General features: G+C 43.5%; 1 protein-coding gene across 1 annotated transcript in view; it reads right to left on the bottom strand.

Moving 5' to 3' along the window:
• The window catches only part of LOC138089044 (ATP-binding cassette sub-family C member 4-like), a 309,781-nt gene extending 288,022 nt beyond the window's left edge, over positions 1-21,759 (bottom strand). The window contains exon 1 of the mRNA XM_068984368.1: positions 21,686-21,759. Coding sequence (XP_068840469.1) covers positions 21,686-21,759 — 74 coding nt within the window. The remainder of the gene's footprint in view (positions 1-21,685) is intronic.
• Between the last annotated feature and the right edge of the window lie 248 nt (positions 21,760-22,007).

The following is a 22,007-nucleotide window of genomic DNA, read 5'->3' as shown; positions in this document are numbered from 1 at the left end:
GTACTGTCTAAGACTCACTTCCCAGATAATTCCTTGCTGTCATCCTACATAATTGTAAAGTTTAACTGAATTATTAAGGATATTCTAAGTCTATATTTCTGAGGTTTAATCTACCTTTGGATGAGTATCAGATGCCTTATGATCTGCATCCAGGAATTATACATACTGGAAGGAGCATCATTTAAGGGGCTATTTCCAACCCAGATTAAAAAAAAAAAAAAAAAAAAGACCCTTATCAGGCACTCTTAACCAGCTCATACACAATGGAACTGAAGAGAACTGAATCTTGGATTAACATTTCCAGTTATACAGGGCCTCTATACTGGACTTGCCTATAGAGAGGACTGCTGATCTCAAAATTACCTTTAAATAACACTCAGCATGAAAACTGGCTTTCCTGATGGCTCAGATGGTAAAGAGTCTGCCTGCAGTGTGGGAGACCTGGGTTTGATCCCTGGGTCAGAAAGACCCCCTGGAGAAGGAAATGGCAGCCCACTCCAGTATTCTTGCCTGGAGAATTCCATGGACAGAGGAGCCTGGTGGGCTACAGTCCACCAGGGGTCACAAAAAGTTGGACACTACTGAATGACTAACTTTCTTTTCTTTCTTTTTCAGAGGGGAAACTACCATACCAGGATAAGAAGAAGACATCTTAAGTGGACAACAGATGTAAGATGCTGGAACAGGAATGTGTACCAATTACTTTGATAATTGCTTGCACCTTTCTTATGTACCAACTGTATTTCACAATCTTATGCAGAGTTGAAGTAATCCAGTTACTTTAGATTTATGGTCACTACCTATATGCAGTACTTCTGGGTTACCCTGGTGGATTTCTTCACTCCAAATCTCTTATTGGTTGGCCCTTAGGAAATTTGTTCTAGAAGGAAGAAATTATAATTCTATTCAGGCCACTATTGATATTACCAGGTGGGATTCCTTCACCTGGTCAATTAATAATACCTGCTCCAATCAGTATTGTTAGGAGAACAGCAGGCCATTGCCCACCTTCAGCTTGTAATGTGGAAAGAACTGAACTAAAGCAATTTTATAATAACTAAAAATAAAAATAATAATTCTCTGAACCCAGCCATAAATATGAGTTTTCTTCTAAAGTTACTCACACTCTATCAGAGCAACAAGCAATGGTTCAGCCACAGAAAATAACCTCCCACAACTATGGGATGGATTTATATAGTTAACACATGGCTTTGGTCTTTTAAATTTAAAGGATCCCTTTAAACCATGCTAGAATAACCAGCCTAGTAATAGTAAGAAATTGGACTGGGTATCTTATGGACAATGCCAATATACAATTTCCCTTAAAGAAAAGGACAAGTATGAAACAAACTCAGATAACCTGTGGATATACCCAGCTGCACCTAATGGAAGTTCGTTTTTGTTGTGTGTGTGTGTTTTTTTTTTCTTTACAATACTGTATTCTTACTTATCAGTTCAGTTCATTTCAGTTGCTCAGTCATGTCCCACTCTTTGCGACCCCATGGACTGCAGCACACCAGGCTTCCATGTCCATCACCAACTCCAGGAGTTTACTCAGACTCATGTCCATCAAGTCGGTGATGCCATCTGACCATCTCATCCTCTGTCTTCTCCTTTTCCTCCTGTCCTTAATCTTTCCCAGCATCAGGGTCTTTTCCAAAGAGTCAGTTCTTCACATCAGGTGGCCAAAATATTGGAGTTTCAGCTTCAGCATGAGTCCTTCCAATGTATATTCAGGACTGATTTCCTTGAGGATTGACTGGTTTGATGCCCTTGCAGTCCAAAGGACTCTCAAGAGTCTTCTGCAACACCACAGTTAAAAAGCATCAATTCTTCAGCACTCAGCTTTCTTTATGGTCCAACTCTCACATCCATACATGACTACTGGAAAAATCATAGCTTTGACTAGACAGACCTTTGTCAGCAAAGTAATGTCTCTGCTTTTTAATATGCTGTCTAGGTTGGTCATACTTTTTCTTCCAAGGAGCAAGCATCTTTTAATTTCATGGCTGCAATTGTCTTAAATCAGATATTAGCAGAAAAAGAATACATATGTACTAGCCAATATCTCCTGTTATGTATATGTTAATACCACACCAGAAGTCAAAACCTATAGAAGATAAAATTAGACAAGCAGCTACCTGGCTACACGTCTCTCCAAAAGAGCCAGGTCCAGACTGGTCTTTAGACTTTTTCCCCTGAATTCCTCAGCAAATGAGATCTATTTTATTCTGGCTGTCACTCCTCCATCTATTTCTAATTGAGTCTGTTGGCACCAAAAGGGCAGACTAAGTGACTGAGATCTTAATCACACAAGAATCAGAAACTTGGAACTCGGGAATATTTCCAATTTGCTGTCCAGTCCCCAAACTGAGGCAGGACGACATCCCATTTCAGCAGCAAGTAGCCAGACCAGTTATTGCCTCATTCCCTGAAAGATTTGGGGAAGGATGAGATAGGGTTGGAGAGTGAAACTAAGTTCCCCTAAAATCTAGTTATTTTGTTGAGTTTATGATTAAACTCTTTATCCAAAAATAATTCCTTTTTCTTGTCCAACACCTATTTTCCTCAAGATTGAGGAGTATCGAAGAGAAAGGGGGTATTGTAATCAAGCAGGATCCATGGGGCCTTCCTGGGGCAAGCTTTTCCCCCATATCCTCTGCTTTAAGTGAAGTGAAAGTCACTCAGTCGTGTCCGACTCTCTGCGACCCCATGGACTATAGAGTCCATGGAATTCTCCAGGCCAGAATACTGGAGTGGGTAGCCTTTCCCTTCTCCAGGGGATCTTCCCAACCCAAGGATTGAACCCAAGTCTCTGGCATTAAAGACAGATTCTTTACCAGCTGAGCTACAAGGGAAGACCTTCCTCTGCTTTAGCTCCTCTCTAAAGTACCTGGGAAAAGGAGTACATCAAGGCTGTATACTGTCACCCTGCTTATTTAACTTATATGCAGAGTACATCATGAGAAATGCTGGGCTGGAAGAAGCACAAGCTGGAATCAACATTGCTGGCAGAAATATCAATAACCTCAGATATGCAGATGACACCACCCTTATGGCAGAAAGTGAAGAGGAACTAAAAAGCCTCTTGATGAAAGTGAAAGTGGAGAGTGAAAAAGTTGGCTTAAAGCTCAACATTCAGAAAACGATCATCTGGTCCCATCACTTCCTGGGAAATAGATGGGGAAACAGTGGAAACAGTGTCAGACTTTATTTTGGGGGGACTCCAAAATCACTGCAGATGGTGATGGCAGCCATGAAATTAAAAGATGCTTACTTCTTGAAAGGAAAGTTATGAGCAACCTAGATAGCATATTCAAAAGCAGAGACATTACTTTGCTAACAAAGGTCTGCCTAGTCAAGGCTATGGTTTTTCCTGTGGTCATGTATGGATGTGAGAGTTGGACTGTGAAGAAAGCTGAGCACCGAAGAATTGATGCTTTTGAACTGTGGTGTTGGAGAAGACTCTTGAGAGTCCCTTGGACTGCAAGGAGATCCAACCAGTCCCTCCTAAAGGAGATCAGTCCTGGGTGTTCATTGGAAGGACTGATGCTAAAGCTGAAACTCCAGTACTTTGGCCACCTCATGCGAAGACTTGACTCATTGAAAAAGACTCTGATGCTGGGAGGGATTGGGGGCAGGGGGAGAAGGGGATGACAGAGGATGAGATGGCTGGATGGCATCACTGACTCGATGGACGTGAGTCTGAGTGAACTCCGGGAGTTGGTGATGGACAGGGAGGCCTGGCGTGCTGTGATTCATGGGGTCGCAGAGTCAGACGACTGAGCCACTGAACTGAACTGAAAGTAACTAGATAACAGTATCTGATGTACATTCCTGAGTTGTTTTACAAATTTGAAACCCGGCCCCCAACCAAAGGAAGATGTTAACTACTTGATACTATGAGCATATAGCCTCCAGGCCTCCTGAAGCTTAAAGATTGATAATGTTAATCCGTGACACCATCAACCAACCAGAGAACTGTACATGAGCTAATTATATACCCTACAAGGCCCCTTCCCTTACCTGGCCTTTAAAATTGCTTTGCTGAAACTCTGGGAAATTTAGGGTTTGGGGGGCACAAGTCACCTGTCTCTTCGCATGGCCCTGCAATAAACCTTTCTCTGCTTCAAACTTCAGTATTTCAGTACTGTTTCACTGTGTGTCACGTACATAAACTTGCTTTCAGTAATACACCCTTTTTGTTTCAATAGACTTTATTTTTTTCAGCGCAGTTATACAGTCACAGCAACACTGAGCAGTACAGAGTTCCTATATACCTATACAAAAAAAGTTGCCTGCCATATCAGTAAACAAAGGATATTGCAGTCCTCAAGTCACTACATTATAGTTGTCCCAACAGTGTGCCCTGAGGGAACTCAGGATAGGAACAAAACACCCCCCATCTAGCAGTCAGCTGCCACAACCACCCCTGAGGGCACACCCTAAGAAGACTGAAGAAGAGAAAGTATAGGATATAAGCCCCAGATTGTTGAGGTGCATATCACAGGAAAGATTTCAATGGGCTCACACTTGCATCTTATATCTTCCCAGACATAGAAAAGTGCTAAGTTCCTTAACTTTGGGTATCTGATTTTCTTTAATTAACTGTAATCATTTGGTGTTCCAACAATCTGGAGTTTTGTTTTGCAGACACTCCTATATAACCTGGTGTCTCCCTTACCTCTTCAGAGATGTCTCTCAGAGCTACTTGAGAGGCCACATGGACTTGAAGTCCTCAGTTTTATCTGCCTAACTAAAACATAATCCTCAGCTTTTAGATTGTGTGTTTTTACTTTCAGATGACATACCCTTTCCCCACAAATATGTACAACCTCCCCCATTATCAACAACACCCATCAGATAGGTATACTTGTTATAAACAAGGAACCTACACTGATCTGTCATTATCACCCAAAGTTCATAGACATTAGAGTTCACTCTTAGTGTTGTATATTCCATAGGTTTGGACAAGTGTATAAGGACTTTTATCCATCATTACTGTATAATACAATGTAGTTTCACTGCCACAGAGAATCAGAATCATATCAGTACCCTTGGTCTCTTACCTTGCTCTAAAAGAGAAATGGACATTGAGGACTAAGAAAGACCTGAGAAGTGGTTCCAAAATTTTAGCATCTGAATCACTCAAGAAACAAGTTTAAAAATTCAGATTTCAGGATAATACTTCTTTCCTCACTCCAACCTCGACATAATCACAAGAGATTATGATCCTATGAGTAAGAAATGGGATTCATAATTTTATATTTTTAATCCATTTGGGAAATAAACCATGGCAATTTTCAGAAGAAAATGTTATCTTACAATTGTTAAGAAATAAAAGGAAGGTTGCATGACTATCTTTTAGTATTTATTTACCATTTACAAATGGCAACCTGCTCAACTATTCTTGCCTGGAGAATCCCATGGACAGAGAAGCCTGGTGGGCTACAGGCAGACATGACTTAGTGACTAACACTTACTTACTTACTTACTTGCCAGACTCTATTTTAAATGTTTCACCAGTGTGTCTGATTCATTTAATGTTTTTCACCATCTGATAAGGTGGGTATGATGATCAGGTAAGCAGCAGAGGTCAGATCTGTATTCAGATAATCTGGCTTCAGATGGGGTGCCACTCCATTGTACTACCCAACCAGGATGAGGGCACAGTGTTGTGTAAATGAGCCTCTGGCCATGGTGCTGGGAAAACAACGTGGGCATTGGCCTGCTATCTTGCATTCACTCCCATGGCCCTAGTAATCCAACAGCTCACTCAGAGGGACATGGCTTTCAGCAGACAGGACCCCAATCCTAGCTCTGATAGCCCTCCAAAGACAGGACAGTTATAAGATCTGCCTCAACTCATCATAAGTGCAACTGTGTAAGAAATGATGGAAGATAAGGATCAGAAAGCAGACTCAGAAGAATCCTTGAAGGCTCAGTTCAGTTCAGTCACTCAGTAGTGTCCAACTCTTTGCAACCCCATGAATCGCAGCACACCAGGCCTCCCTGTCCATCACCAACTCCCGGAGTTCACTCAGACTAATGTCCATCGAGTGAGTGATGCCATCCAGCCATCTCATCCTCTGTCGTCCCCTTCTCCTCCTGCCCCTAATCCTTCCCAGCATCAGGGTCTTTTCCAATGAGTCAACTCTTCACATGAGGTGGCCAAAGTATTGGAGTTTCAGCTTTAGCATCAGTCCTTCCAAAGAAATCCCAGGATTGATCTCTTTTAGGATGGACTGGTTGGATCTCCTTGCAGTCCAAGGGACCCTCAAGAGTCTTCTCCAACACCACAGTTCAAAAGCATCAATTCTTTGGTGATCATCTTTCTTCACAGTCCAACTCTCACATCCATACATGACCACAGGAAAAACCATAGCCTTGACTAGAAGGACCTTTGTTGGCAAAGTAATGTCTCTGCTTTTGAATATGCTATCTAGGTTGGTCATAACTTTCCTTCCAAGGAGTAAGCGTCTTTTAATTTCATGGCTGCCATCAACATCTGCAGTGATTTTGGAACCCAAAAAAGTAAAGTCTGACACTGTTTCCACTGTTTCCCCATCTATTTCCCATGAAGTGATGGGATCAGATGCCATGATCTTAGTTTTCTGAATGTTGAGCTTTAAGCCAACTTTTTCACTCTCCTTTTTCACTTTCATCAAGAGGCTTTTTAGTTCCTCTTCACTTTCTGCCATAAGGGTGGTGTCATCTGCATATCTGAGGTTATTGATATTTCTCCCAGCAATCTTGATTCTAGCCTGTGCTTCTTCTAGTCCAGTGTTTCTCATGATGTACTCTGCATATAAGTTATGAGCAGGGTGAAGGCTAGGGCTAAAGAATTACTCTTGAGAGCAGGAGGTGGGAAAGGTTTTTAAGCAAGAGTACAGCATGGGTTTGTTTTAGGGGAAAGACTGGTAGCAGGAATGCACACTGGGAGGAAGAGAAGCCAAAAGTGTTAGGTGAGGACTGTGGCGGGGGCAGGGGGGGGCGAGGAACACAAACTCCAGAAGCTGCCTTCCCTGTGGGCCCCACACATTCACACTCAGGAAACATTTACTGAAAGAATGAGTGATTCCAAGGGCCTGTCTAAAGTTGAATCAGTAGGATTTGATGTCAGCAGATGAGAGTGAAGAAGTCAAGGAGAACTGATAGCTTGATGCCTTCAGGACTGTATGGATAAGGATGCCAACACCACCTCCAGCAATCAAGAGTCACCATAAAAAAGCAGGAGAACACACTCCAGATGCATCCCTATATAAAAAGCATATTCAGTCACTAACATGACTGTTAAATGTCTGCTAGACTGAGTTAGCATATTCACTTAATATTCGCTCAACCTGCGGGAGTTAACGCCAGGTAAATAGGAACCTGAGGACTGCCAGCCTCAGTGTGTGCTGAAGATCTGAGTACAGTTGCAGTTAGGGCACAGACACTTCCCAGCTATGAGGCTCCTAAAAAGCTGCCCACACTTTCTGGATGTATATTTCCTTATTTGTAAAGTAAGTATTCATATGATGCCTGCCTCATAGGAATGTCTGAGGATTAAATAAGACATATGTATAAATGGTAACAGAAATTCTGAGCCCTCATGAAGCATTCAATAGGTGTGATTATCAGTAATGTCATCTCTAGATATATACCTAATATAAGAGATTTTTTTTAAAGCATTAATCTTTGTGTGTGTGTTAGTTGCTCAGTCATGTCCAACTCTTTGAACCCCATGGACTGTAGCCACCAGGCTTCTCTTTCCAAAGGATGCTCCAGGCAAGAATTCTGGAGGGGGTTGTCATTTCCTACTCCAGGGGATCTTCCTCATCCGGGGATAGAACCTGGGTCTCCTGCATTGCAGGTGAATTCTTTACTGTCTGAGCCACCAGGGAAGCCCTATTAATCTTTATATGGATCTAAAAGTTACCTTCCTGTCTTCAGGTATCCCCTACCCCCAATAACATGAGGCTTTAACCCTAGAATGGGTGAATACATTAAGATCATCCCATCCTTCCAATTTTAAGCCAGCTAAAGCTGAGCTTCACTCATATGTACCCACACAGAATTTTCAGGGGCAAGATAAGACCGTCCTGTCATTCAGTAGCCTACACTTTTTCACTGTACTACAGGCATCCATCTTCACCCATGGTGGACACAGAAACACAGAAAATGTCTACAGGGGCTTATCTTTCACAAAGAAGAAATCCACAGAGATATCTTCATGATAAGACAGGGTTCCCTGGCCCCATCAAAAAGTTGTAATAGGGAAGAACTCCACATTAGACCTGTTTCCTTTACTTTAATCTTTATATTCTTTTACTTTTGCATAAAGTTAAGAACATTGCCTATAGCCTGAAATATAAAGGACAGCCCATTCTCAAGGCTCTGATCTTTAAGGATATAGCACTTTTCCAGTCATACAGAGATTTAAAAATTGCAAAACAGAGAATAATATTTGTCTTGTTGGAGATTCACAGGAACTTCGTGGCCTGACATATAGATAGCTGCAAGAACAAAGGATTATGACACCAAAAATTTGCACCAGCCAACCGTGTCCCTCCCTCATCTTGTCTTTTAAAACACTTTGCTGAAACCCTTTGGGGACTTTGGGGTTTGAATAAGGCAGAAACCACCCATCTCCTTGCATGGCCCTGCAATAAACATTGATCTGCTCCAAATTCTGACATTTACACTCATTTACCCTCACTGTGCTTAGAGCACACAAATTTGTGTACAGTAACAGTTATAGGCAAGATTAGGATAAAGGCGATCCACACCCCACAGAGAAGACAAAGCCTGGGAGACAGACAATGAGGTGTAAATAAAGCCTCAAATAGTCAGAAGACCAGAAGTGGGATGTCACACCTACAACACTAGCATAGTCCAACAGCAAGAAAAAAGACTTTTCTTTCCTTACAAGGATTCAGCCAATGAAAAGTTATGGACCACAATAACCCTCACAACTTCCTTTCTCTCTATAAAAGAGTTTTCCTTCCCTTGCCCTTTGGGGACTTGCATGTGACTTACCATGGTTGCAGACACTGAATTGCAATTCTCTGCTGATCCCAAATAAACCCACTTTTGCTGGAGAAATATCTGATAGTCTATGTGCTTTGGGTCAACAGAGAAAGGGAGTCAGCACATTGGGGGACACCTGGAAGACTCAGTAAGATAAATTATCCACTTGACACACCTGAATGGACACTAGTTGACACTTCTCAGGCTGACCAGATGCAGGACTATAAAGATCCCAAAAATCAAGAATAAACTACAGGAGATAAACTTATACTTGTCATACTATTTATTCCACTATAAGGAATTAGTTGTAAATTTTAATGCACCTTTAGTCTGTTCTACATCTTGTTTGGAGCTGTAGTTATTGTATAAAATTGCCAAAACTCATCAAACTAAATCCTTAAGGGAAACAGAGAAAGAGCCCTGGAGAGCTCACCTAGCCTCCATTTACAACATGTGGATTTCTGACTGTTAATGAAAAACAATAAGATTAACACATATCATATTCTGAAAATAATGTAAAGAATCCTGGTTTGAAATTACACATTTCTATACATTCATGATCACTAGTTACTGAAAGCCTAAACCATCTCAGCCTTCAGGCAGTTCACATCCCCTCCTCATGTCAGCAGCTTCTCTGACAAGAGCCTCCAGAGAGTCTGTCTTGACACCAGTGTCAGTTTCCACATTTGCACTCCCTTTGTAAGTGGAGAGTTTGAAGTAGAAGATAGATGGACCCTGGGCTAGACAACTAGTGTTTGTCAGTTCAGTTCAGTTCAGTCACTCAGTCGTGTCCGACTCTTTGCGACCCCATGAATGACAGCACGCCAGGCCTCCCTGTCCATCACCAACTCCCAGAGTTCACTCAGACTCGCGTCCATCGAGTCAGTGATGCCATCCAGCCATCTCATCCTCAGTCAACCCCTTCTCCTCCTGCCCCCAATCCCTCCCAGCATCAAAGTCTTTTCCAGTGAGTCAACTCTTCACATGAGGTGGCCATAAGTACCGGAGTTTCAGCGTTAGCATCATTCCTTCCAAAGAAATCCCAGAGTTGATCTCCTTCAGAATGGATTGGCTGGATCTCCTTGCAGCCCAAGGGACTCTCAAGAGTCTTCTCCAACACCACAGTTTAAAAGCATCAATTCTTTGGCGCTCAGCTTTCTTCACAGTCCAACTCTCACATCCATACATGACCACAGTAAAAACCATAGCCTTGACTAGACGGATCTTAATCGGCAAAGTAATGTCTCTACTTTTGAATATGCTATCTAGGTTAGTCATGACTTTTCTTCCAAGGAGCAAGTATCTTTTAATTTCATGGCTGTAGTCACCATCTGCAGTGATTTTGGAGCCCAAAAAAATAAAGTCTGACACTGTTTCCAGTGTTTCTCCATCTATTTCCCATGGAGTCAGGGGCAGCGGCCTAGAGTGCCAGGCTGCAACAGTGCAGGAACGGCCAAAAGGAGCTACCCCGCGGCCGAGGACAGGGGCGATGGCCGAGAGGAGCCACCCCAAGTCTGAGGCCAGGGGCAGCGGCAGGGAGGAGCTACCCCGCGTCCGAGTCCAGGGGCAGCACCTGAGAGGAGCCACCCCGCATCCGAGGCCAGGGGCCGCGTCCAAGGCCAGGGGCGGCGCCCGAGGCCAGGGGCGGCGGCAGGAAGGAGCAACCTAACGCCCGAGGCTAGGGCAGAGACCTGGAGGAGCAACCCCACGCCCAAGGCCAGGGGCGGCGGCCAGGAGGAGCAACCCCACATCCAAGGAGTGGTGGCTGTGCAGGGGCAGGAGGGCCTCGAGGAGCCATCCCAAGGTGAAGGTCAGGAAGGGCAGGCGGGAGGAGATATCCCTCATCCAAGGTAAGGAGCAGAGGCTGTGCTTTGCTGGAGCAGCCGTGAAGAGATACCCCACACCCAAGTAAGATGGCAAGTGTTGCAAGAGGGCATCAGAGGGCAGACACACTGAAACCACACTCACAGAAATCTAGTCAATCTAATCACACTAGGACCACAGCCTTGTCTAACTCAATGAAACTAAGCCATGTCCGCAAGGCAACCCAAGATGGGCAGGTAATGGTGGAAAGGTCTGACAGAATGTGGTCCACTGGAGAAGGGAATGGCAAACCACTTCAGTATTCTTGCCTTGAGAACCCCATGAACAGTAGGAAAAGGCAAAATTATGGGATACTGAAAGAGGTACTGTCCAGGTCAGTAGGTGCCCAATATGCTACTGGAGATCAGTGGAGAAATAACTCCAGAAAGAATGAAGGGATGGAGCCAAAGCAAAAACAATACCCAGCTGTGGATGTGACTGGTGATAGAAGCAAGGTCTGATGCTGTAAAGAGCAATACTGCATAGGAACCTGGAATGTCAGGTCCATGGATCAAGGCAAATTGGAAGTGGTTAAACAGGAGATGGCAAGAGTGAACATCGACATTCTAGAAATCAGTGAACTAAAATGGACTGGAATGGGTGAATTTAACTCAGATGACCATTATATCTACTACTGCGGGCAGGTTTGTCAAGAGGAGTAAAATTCAAGCTTTGTTCTCACCCAAACACTCCAGTGACAAAGCTAGTGGTAAAAGCGGAGCTCTGCTAAAACAAAAAGATAAGGTGCCCACTCCTGAGGTCAAGGGAAACTTTCCCTTCCACACATGCACAGAAGGCTCCTTAGAGTTCGAAAAGGGAGGGGACTTCACACCATAATAAGTATAGACATGCACCTATAGGCCTCTGCAGTGGGATCCATCTTGGCAAAATCTTGGGGAGGGTCCAAGGACCAGTCAGGTGTGAAGAAAGAAACAAGATAATTGGCCAAGTAAACAAAGACCCACACAATTGCACTCATCTCACACACAATCAAAATAATGCTCAAAGTTCTCCAAGTCACGCTTTAACAGCACCTGAACCAAGAACTTCCAGATGTTCAAGTTGTATTTTAAAAAGGCAGAGGAACCAGAGATCAAATTGCCAATATCTGTGATCACAGAAAAAGCAAGAGAATTCTGGAAAAATGTCTACTTCTCCTTCATTGACTATGCTAAAGCCTTTAACTGTGTGGATCACAACAAACTCAGGAAAATTCTTAAAGAGATGGGAATACCCGATCACCTTACCTGCCTCCTGAGAAACCTGTATGCAGGTCAAGAAGCAACAGTTAGAATTGGACATGGCACAAACTGGTTCCGAATGAGGAAAGGAGTACATCAAAGCTGTATATTGCCACCCTGCTTATTTAACTTATATGCAGAGTAAGGCTTCTTAGAACCCAAAAGTCTCCAGTTTCTGGAGGAACCAGCCCCCCACCTCAAAAAAAGAAAACTATTTCATTTTATTCACAGAGGGATAATTTACCAAATTGCTAAAAGTCATGAGTAACTTGAGGGGAAGACTTCCCTGTATCTGGAAAACAGATCAAAACCAATAGCATTCCAGAAAAAAAAAAAAAACATAAACATTATAACCACATTCACCAGTTTACTTGGTAATCAATACCTTCATTAATTTATTTAGAAGCCATCACATTTTCCATTAGGATTCTTAATGTGGTACCAGTTCAGCAGTATCATTTAAAATTTATCAGAGACCTGCACTTATCAAAAAGTCCTATGAATGTCATGTTGATGTGTGGCAAAACCAATATAATATTGTAAAGTAATTCAGTTCAGTCACTCAGTCGTGTCCGACTCTTTGCGACCCCATGAATCTCAGCACGCCAGGCCTCCCTGTCCATCACCAACTCCCGGAGTTCACTCAGACTCGCGTCCATCGAGTCAGTGATGCCATCCAGCCATCTCATCCTCAGTCAACCCCTTCTCCTCCTGCCCTCAATCCCTCCCAGCATCAGAGTCTTTTCCAATGTGTCAACTCTTCACATGAGGTGGCCAAAGTACTGGAGTTTCAGCGTTAGCATCATTCCTTCCAAAGAAATCCCAGGGCTGATCTCCTTCAGAATGGACTGGTTGGATCTCCTTGCAGTCCAAGGGACTCTCAAGAGTCTTCTCCAACACCACAGTTCAAAAGCATCAATTCTTTGGTGCTCAGCCTTCTTCACAGTCCATCTCTCACATCCATACATGACCACTGGAAAAACCATAGCCTTGACAAGACAGACCTTAGTCGGCAAAGTAATGTCTCTGCTTTTGAATATGCTATCTAGGTTGGTCATAACTTTTCTTCCAAGGAGTAAGCGTCTTTTAATTTCATGGCTGCAATCACCATCTGTAGTGATTTTGGAGCCCCCCAAAATAAAGTCTGGCACTGTTTCCACTGTTTCCCCATCTATTTCCCATGAAGTGATATAAAGTAATTAACCTCCAATTAAAATAAATAAATTTGTATTTTTTTTAAAAAGTCCTATGAAGCTTCTTGAAGATGAGGCACTTTTGCAAAAGCATCAGAACCGTCTATAAACAGTAGAGTTAAAAGGCACAGTTAAAGACTTAATTACAATGTAACAACTAGATTATGACTAGTAACATTTTATCAGAAGACATTCAAATTTTAGAACCTATATATAATTTCTGTGATATTTATATTAATAATATTTATCCATACTATATATTCTGAGGGGGTTAAAATTCATTTGACAATGCTTCCTGTATAATTTAACATACAAACCAATCCTAGTTAAAATTTATTTTCTCTAAGATGGTTCAGAGGCTCTCTGAAGCAACCGAAAGTTAGCTGAAGTCAAAAGAACTTTGGAATTTGGTAGTAAGTCTGTAAAAAATATCAAAAAGTTTTCAAAACATTTGGTCAGATAGAATCATAGTCCACTGTGCCCAGCAATCCCACTACTGGACATATACCCTGAGAAAGCCATAATTGAAAAAGATACATGTATTCCAATGTTCATTGCAGCACTATTAACAATAGTTAGGACATGGAAGCAACATAAATGTCCATCAACAGATGAATGCATAAAGAAGTTGTGGTACATATATGCAATGGAATATTACTCAGCCATAAAAAGGAACACATTTGAGGCTGTTCTAATGAGGTGGATGAACCCAGAGCCTGTTACACAGACTGAAGTCAGAAAGACGAAAACAAATATTGTATTTTAATGCATATATATATATATGGAATCGACAAAGATGGTACTGATGAACCTATTTGCAAGGCAGAGATGGAGACACAGACATAGAGAACACACCTGTGGACAAAGTGAGGGAAGGAGAGGATCAGATTAATTGAGAGAATAACAAGGAAACAGATATATTACCATATGTAAAATAGATAACCAGTGGGAATTTGCTGTATGACAACTCAGGGAGCTCAAGCTGGTGCTCTGTGTCAGCCTAGAGGGGTGGATGCAGTGGGAGGCAGGAGAGAGGTTCAAGAGGAAGGGGACATATATATACCTATGGCCGATTCATGTCGATGTATGGCACAAACCAACAAGATATTGTAAAGCAATTATCCTCCAATCAAAAATAAATAATTAAAAAAAAAGAATCATAGGTCACTGTGAATATTTACAAACAAATACAGATCACTTAAAGGCAATGAAGTTCACAAAATCTGTTATCAAAAGCAGTATTCTAAGTAAAACTTATTTTCTTAGCAGAGTGGAAACAAATCTAATACCGTACCAGCCTACTTTTAATAACAAAATCCATTTACTTAATCAAGTTTAACCTAACCTCAGTTCTGGAGAAGGAAATGGCAATCCACTCCAGTACTATTGCCTGGAAAAACCCATGGACAGAAAAGCCTGGTAGGCTACAGTCCATGGGGTTGCACAGAGTCGGACACGACAGAGCAACTTCACTTTCACTTTCACTTTCAACCTCATTTCAACCATGTATAAAACTCCTTTTTCTACTCAAAACATTTCCTACTATATCCTGAAATGTTTCTTTTATTATTTTTAGCAGCTTAACTTCTATGCAGAGTACATCATGAGAAACGCTGGACTAGAAGAAACACAAGCTGGAATCAAGATTGCCGGGAGAAATATCAATAACCTCAGATATGCAGGTGACACCACCCTTATAGCAGAAAGTGAAGAGGAACTAAAAAGCCTCTTGATGAAAGTAAAAGAGGAGAGTCAAAAAGTTGGCTTAAAGCTCAACATTCAGAAAATGAAGATCATGACATCTGGTCCCATCACTCCATAGGAAATAGATGGGGAAACAGTGGAAACAGTGCCAGACTTTATTTTGGGGGGCTCCAAAATCACTGCAGATGGCGATTGAAGCCATGAAATTAAAAGACGCTTACTCCTTGGAAGAAAAGTTATGAGCAACCTAGATAGCATATTCAAAAGCAGAGACATTACTTTGCCGACTAAGGTCCTTCTAGTCAAGGCTATGGTTTTTCCTGTGGTCATGTATGGATCTGAGAGTTGGACTGTGAAGAAGGCTGAGCGCTGAAGAATTGATGCTTTTGAACTGTGGTGTTGGAGAAGACTCTTGAGAGTCCCTTGGGCTGCAAGGAGATCTAACCAGTCCATTCTGAAGGAGATCAACTCTGGGATTTCTCTGGAAGGAATGATGCTAACGCTGAAACTCCAGTACTTTGGCCACCTCATGCGAAGAGTTGACTCATTGGAAAAGACTCTGATGCTGGGAGGGATTGGGGGCAGGAGGAGAAGGGGACAACAGAGGATGAGATGGCTGGATGGCATCACTGACTCGATGGACATGAGTCTTAGTGAACTCTGGGAGTTGGTGATGGACAGGGAGGCCTGGCGTGCTGCAATTCATGGGGTTGCAAAGAGTCGGACACGGCTAAGCAACTGAACTGAACTGAACTGAACTTAGAGTCCCTTGGAGTGCAAGGAGATCCAACAAGTCCATTCTGAAGGAGATCAGCCCTGGGATTTCTTTGGAAGGAATGATGCTAAAGCTGAAACTCCAGTACTTTGGCCACCTCATGTGAAGAGTTGACTCATTGGAAAAGACTCTTATGCTGGAAGGGATTGGGGGCAGGAGGAGAAGGGGACATGAGGATAAGATGGTTGAATGGCATCACTGACTCGATGGATGTGAGTCTGAGTGAACTCCAGGAGTTGGTGATGGACAGGGAGGCCTGGCGTGCTGTGATTCATGGGGTCTCAAAGAGTCAGACATGACTGAACGACTGAACTGAACTGAACTGAACTGAGTCACATATTTAAAATAGAATCCTCAACTCTTAAAAATCTTACTAATTCCTAGTGAAAACCAAATGGCAAGTAATTGTGACCTGTTTGTCATACCAGCACTTCCTGATTGGAAACTTATGCTTTATTTTTCCTTTCCTGCTAAGTCACTTCAGTCATGTCTGACTCTGTGCGATCCCATAGATGGCAGCCCACCAGGCTCCCCAGTCCCTGGGATTCTCATCCTTTCCTAACAAGGAAAATAAAGGTAGATCAACTTAGACCTGCCCAGCAACAAATGTTCCAATATTTTATCCTATTTGAAATGGCACAGATAGTCACTGAATTCTTATCATTCAGCTTTAGTTTCAGGTTTTCAAAATCTGAAGAGATTTGAGATGATGTTTTCAAAATATAAGTATTGCTATAGAGTTTACCTTTTATCATATCAAGTTATTTTTCCTGTTGACAAATGCTTATGTTAATCAAACTAACAAGCTTAAGCTAGCTTCAATAGTACATGATTCAGTATTAAATATTACCCAGATCATATGAACCTGCAATATATTTGGCCAATGTTTTAAAGATTTGCAAGTAGTATTTAATTTGTAAGGGTTTACTTTTAAGTCAATTAAGTAGAGTTCATTTATGAATTAATTTTTACATAAGGATGGCACCAGAGATCTCAGTTTTTCTGCTTGAGTTTAAAAAGGCCTTTCTCTCAAAACTTCCTTGGTTGGCCCAGTGTTAAGAATCTGCCTGCCAGTGCAGGAAACAGGGGTTTGATCCCTAGTCCAGGAACTATGATCCCACATGCTGTGGGGCAACTAAGCCTGAGCATCACAACTACTGAGCCTGCCTGCTACAACAACTTGCATACCCTAGAACCTGTGTTCCACAACAGGAGAAGCCACCTCCATGCGAAGCCCATGCACCACAACTCAAAAGCAGCCCCTGCCCGCTGCAATTAAAGAAAGCTCACATGCAGCAACAAGGACCCCATATGTCGCAACAAAGACCCAGAACAGCCAAATAAATAAATAAATAAATATAAATAACTTGCTAAAAAAACATTTTAAGGCCTTTCTCTATTTTTTCTCCATGAGAGCCCAAGTTAGATTATTTACCTCTCATGGTGAGGTAGAAATTGCTAGGCAGTCAGTGTAGGTCTGAGACCTCAGTCCCTTTTTTTAATTGCAACCCTCTCAAATAAACAGCTCAACCCATTAACCTAAAGCTATACTTGTTCCAGTTTCCAGGCACCCAAAAGAATGCCACCTCAGTCTGGTTGGTCATCAAATATCCAGACCCAAGACAGGACAATCATTACCTGCTGTCCAATTTATCAAGAAGAAAAATACCAGATGAACCATTAACTCTTAACCCATACATCTAGTCTTTAAACAGTGGCCTGGGGTCATGAGAAAGAATCACAAGAATAGCGACTCAATGTCTAAAAGAACTGAAAAACTGAGGATCAAAAAAAACCATAAAGATGACAAACTGTACATAGGGGCCTTCAAACTGATTGGTCAAAGATTACATATGTCAGGGACACAAGCCAACCAAAAAGGAACAGATCAATACTAATAAAGACATGAACTGTTATAATTCTCACCTTTTGGGGCACTCTCAGTGTCTATGCTGGGGATTTGTACTTTTCTTTACCTTAAAATAAATCCTGCTTATTTGCTACCATGAGTGTTTGCATGTTTGTGAAGTTCATTCTTGGACTCCATGAACAAGAACTCAGATTCCCATTTCAAAGGTACAGGGAGAAATATAAACTCCTTTTATTAATGGAAATTGAAGAGTTCCCAGGTTTGCAAATATACCCACCAAGGGGATTATAAGATAGAACTATCAAAGTATAGCTTTGATCATCCATACGTAATTATCCATAGCTAGTGTTATTATTGGAGAAGGCAATGTCAACCCACTCCAGTACTCTTGCCTGGGAAATCCCATGGATGGAGGAGCCTGGTAGGCTGCAGTCCATGGGGTCACTAAGAGTCAGACACGACTGAGCTACTTCACTTTCACTTTTCACTTTCATGCATTGGAGAAGCAAATGGCAACCCACTCCAGTGTTCTTGCCTGGAGAATCCCAGGGATGGGGGAGCCTGGTGGGCTGCCATCTATGGGGTTGCACAGAGCCGGACATGAATGAAGCGACTTAGCAGCAGCAGCAGCAGCAGCAGTGTTATTACTATCAAATACCAAACAATTCAAAGAGGTCTCTCAGGGTCACAGTTTCCTAGTCCAAAATTAGAAGTCTTCATCTTCCCATTTCCAAGCACATACACTTTGAAACTCACAAACAGAACATGCTTGGAGAGTTCTTTGCCCTGCTATTGCAGCAAAAATAGAAATGAAGTTTTTCCTCTCCTGAAAACAAGGGAAGTAAGAACAGTGAACAGTCTAGGGAAGAAACATGGACAGGCCTGAAAGAGTTAATCACTTCTAGTTTTACTTTAACTGTTACTAACCTGTAGTGTAACCAGAACCCCCTAATACTAGGTAAATTACACCCTGCACTTGGTATTTGCTCTCCCTGACCTCTCTTACAGAAAACTACCCTTTACAGTTGTTTGCATTTCAGAAAGAAGACTGCAGGCCAAAAATCCAGAGACAAGTGGACCCCAGTTACCAGGCTGCCTGATGCCAGCTGTGACTGTTTTGAAATAATGCAGGAAGAAAAAAAAATGCAAAAACTTCACTGTGCTGTGTGTGTTCAGTCATGTCCGACTCTTTGCAAACCCATGGACTATGGCCCATCAGGCTCCTCTGTCCATGGAGTCTCCCAGGCAAGAATGTGAAGTGGGTTTTCATTTCCTACTCTAGGGGATCTTCCTGACCCAGGGATCAAACCCACCTGTCTTGCATCTTCTGCATCGGCAGGTGGATTCTTTACCACTGTGCCACCTTGGAAGCCCAAAAACATCATTACTCTGAACTTTATCATTTACCCTAAGACCACAAGAGCCAGGCTACATAAAGTCTCTTGGTTCCCCGGGGTAGGGGTACATGGCTCTTGAGGCATTAGCCTGCTGTGTTCTTCCCTCTGCTGGCTGATTTTTAAAGCCATCTTTCTATTCCCTCCAAACTCCGTCTCCATATTTTTTTATTTGGCATCAGTAGGCAGAGAAAGCCAAGATTTTGGCTATAGCACTGTCTGAAGTAAGGAGACAGTTGCCTACTTTGTTACCATATAAGGTAACCGTATCCATATTCCTTCCTCTAGGCCCCTCTTTCCTTAAGAGCCACCAAATAACCCAGAAATGCAGCTAGACAAACTGAACACCACAATGGAAAAAAGCATAGGAACTCCCATCCCCCTGAGGTCCTCTAGGTGGTCCCATAAAGAGGAAATATCAGAATATAGAGGAAAGAGGAAAAGACTGGGTTCTCAGCACAAAAAATCTAATAATCACCCAAGTGTGATCAAAGCCCAAAGGCTGAGACCCACCTAGTTAATAGTCTCAGCTACTAGATGGAAAACCTGAAGTTTCAGGGACTTCCCTGGTGGTTCAATGGTTAAGAGTCTGAACTTCCACTGCAAGGAGTGTGGGTTCAATCCCTGGTTGGGGAACTAAAATCCCAGCAGGCCCCACAGCATGGCCTAAGAGCGTGGGAGTAGAGTTTCACCTCTGAGCCCTTTTTCATCTGTGTTTCCTCCCAGCTCAAGGACCTTCAGTGCTTTCAAGAACAAAGGACTCCAGAGCAGGACTAGAACAGTGAAGAAAAAATTAGATTCCATGTTAGATCTATTTCTTTTATTTTAACCTTTGTATTCTATTGATTTTGCTACAAGTTAATCAGGAAAGGGATGTCTACAGCTCAAAGTATACATAATGGCCCCTCAAGTCTTAATGTTAAACTAAAATACCTTTGTTTTGCTCACAGGAAACATCCTGACCCAGACCATCTATGAATGGCTTCAGGAGGAAAGATATTAACACATCCCCTCTCAGAGGAAACCAGGAGATATCTGCAATAACTTAGCACCTTTGGGGGTTTCCCAGGTGGCTCAGTGATAAAGAAAGTGAAAGTGAACGTGAAGTTGCTCAGTCAAGTCCGACCCATGGACTGTAGCCCACCAAGCTCCTCTGTCCATGGGATTCTCCAGGCAAGAGTACTGGAGTGGGTTGCCATTTCCTTCTCCAAGTGATAAAGAAACCACCTGCCAATGCACAAGGTGTGGGTTTGATCCCTGGGTGGGGAAGATCCTGTGGAGAAGGAAATGGCAACCCTCACCAGTATTCTTGCCTGGGAAATCACATGGACAGAGGAGCCTGGCAGGCTACAGTCCATGGGGTCACAAAAGACTCAGACATGACTTAGCAACTCAGCAACAACAAATGGCCTTTCTACTTTACCTCCTCACTTCCCTCCTTTTTGTTCTATAAAAGAAACTAGTGTCCAAACCTTGGTAAGATGGTTTTCTAGGACATTAATCTGCAGTCTACTCAGACATCTGACTTTCCAAATAGAGTGACTAACCCTTGCCCAAACAACCCCTCTCCCAATTTATTGGCCTGTCCTAGGGCAATGAGAAGGAGGTCTAACTAGGTAACGGGACCACCTGCTTCAAGACCGTGTACCACTTCCATAAAGGCTAGAGATAAGGCCCCACAGGCTTCAAGGACCCCATCCCCAGGGTTGTCCTCAAAGGAGGAAGCAGAAATACTAGCAAGTAAGGAAATGCTCAGTTGCTCAGTCGTGTCAGACTCTTTGCGACCCTGTGGACTGTAGCCTCACAGGCTCCCCTGTCCGTGGGATTCTCCAGGCAAGAACACTGGAGTGGGTTGCCATTTCCTACTCCAAATTAAGAAAAGGGGCTGGTCAAATACATTCTTCAGTAGTGGCTGTGTGTCCCAGGCAAAAGCAAAACGTGTTCAAGAATACTGTTCCCATTCGTTAAATACAAAATAACTGTTTTTCACGCACATGAAATCTGCCACAACCAAATACCAGAATATACAGTAACAGGTGTACCGGGAGAGAGGGAGACATGGTCATAGACACAGAGACGAAGGGGCCGGGTGAAGTTTGAACTCAGCTGTCACCCAAGGAATATGCGAAAAGGTGGGGACATTATTGGAAGATGACAACAGTCCAGGGCACTAATTAGATAAAGGAAGCTGTTCATAAGCTGCTTGTTTGGAGGGTAAATGAGTGCAACTTTAGTTCAGAACTGCGAACCCCGGAGCTGTAACTGGGGAAGCCGTCTAAGGATGAAGTGTGGGGATCCAGTCCTTCTCCAGCTGGGCGGTGACTCTCCCAGGGCACCGTCCCAGCCTCCCGCTCCCGGGAACTGGAGGTTAGCGGGCCTTCGAGTGGAAAGAGATGCGCCCCACTCACCCGGTCCCTGGCACCCTCCCCACCTCCGTCAGGTTCCCGCCCGCCGCGCGCGCCCAGGCACAGGCAGAAATCACCCCGCCGGCGTGGGAGGGCTCCACCAAAAGCAAGAAGCCGGGCAGTAGGAGCGCCCCCGGAAAGCGCTCCCTCGTGCCGACCCTCGGTCCGGGGAAAAGCGCCTGCAGCGTTAGGTTCGGCAGCACATCTCAGCTCAGGCAGGGCGCTCACCAGAATACCAGGCGTGAGCAGAGGTTCGCGTCCTGTAGTGGGTTAGGCTTCCCCTCCGGGAACACCTGCAACATCTTGCTGGCCGAGGGAGCGGGTGCGGGTCGTGGCCGTCCTTGCAATCGCTGCCGCTGTTCCTGTAGGGCCCGACAGAGATGCTGGAGACCGGGCCGCCTCGCCTGTCTGCTTGGCGTGAACTGAGAACCCCCTGCGTCTCTGGGAGTGGAGTGCCAGCTGCCTGTCGGGCCCCGCCCCCCTCCAGGTCGCCCGCTACGCGCCTCTGCCACAGCTGCGGAGTGCCCGGGCCGGGAGCGATGGGAGCGCC

Source organism: Capricornis sumatraensis, chromosome 12 (genome assembly GCF_032405125.1).
Source record: "Capricornis sumatraensis isolate serow.1 chromosome 12, serow.2, whole genome shotgun sequence".
Classification (NCBI taxonomy): domain Eukaryota; kingdom Metazoa; phylum Chordata; class Mammalia; order Artiodactyla; family Bovidae; genus Capricornis; species Capricornis sumatraensis.
This window is presented reverse-complemented; position numbering and strand designations above follow the sequence as displayed.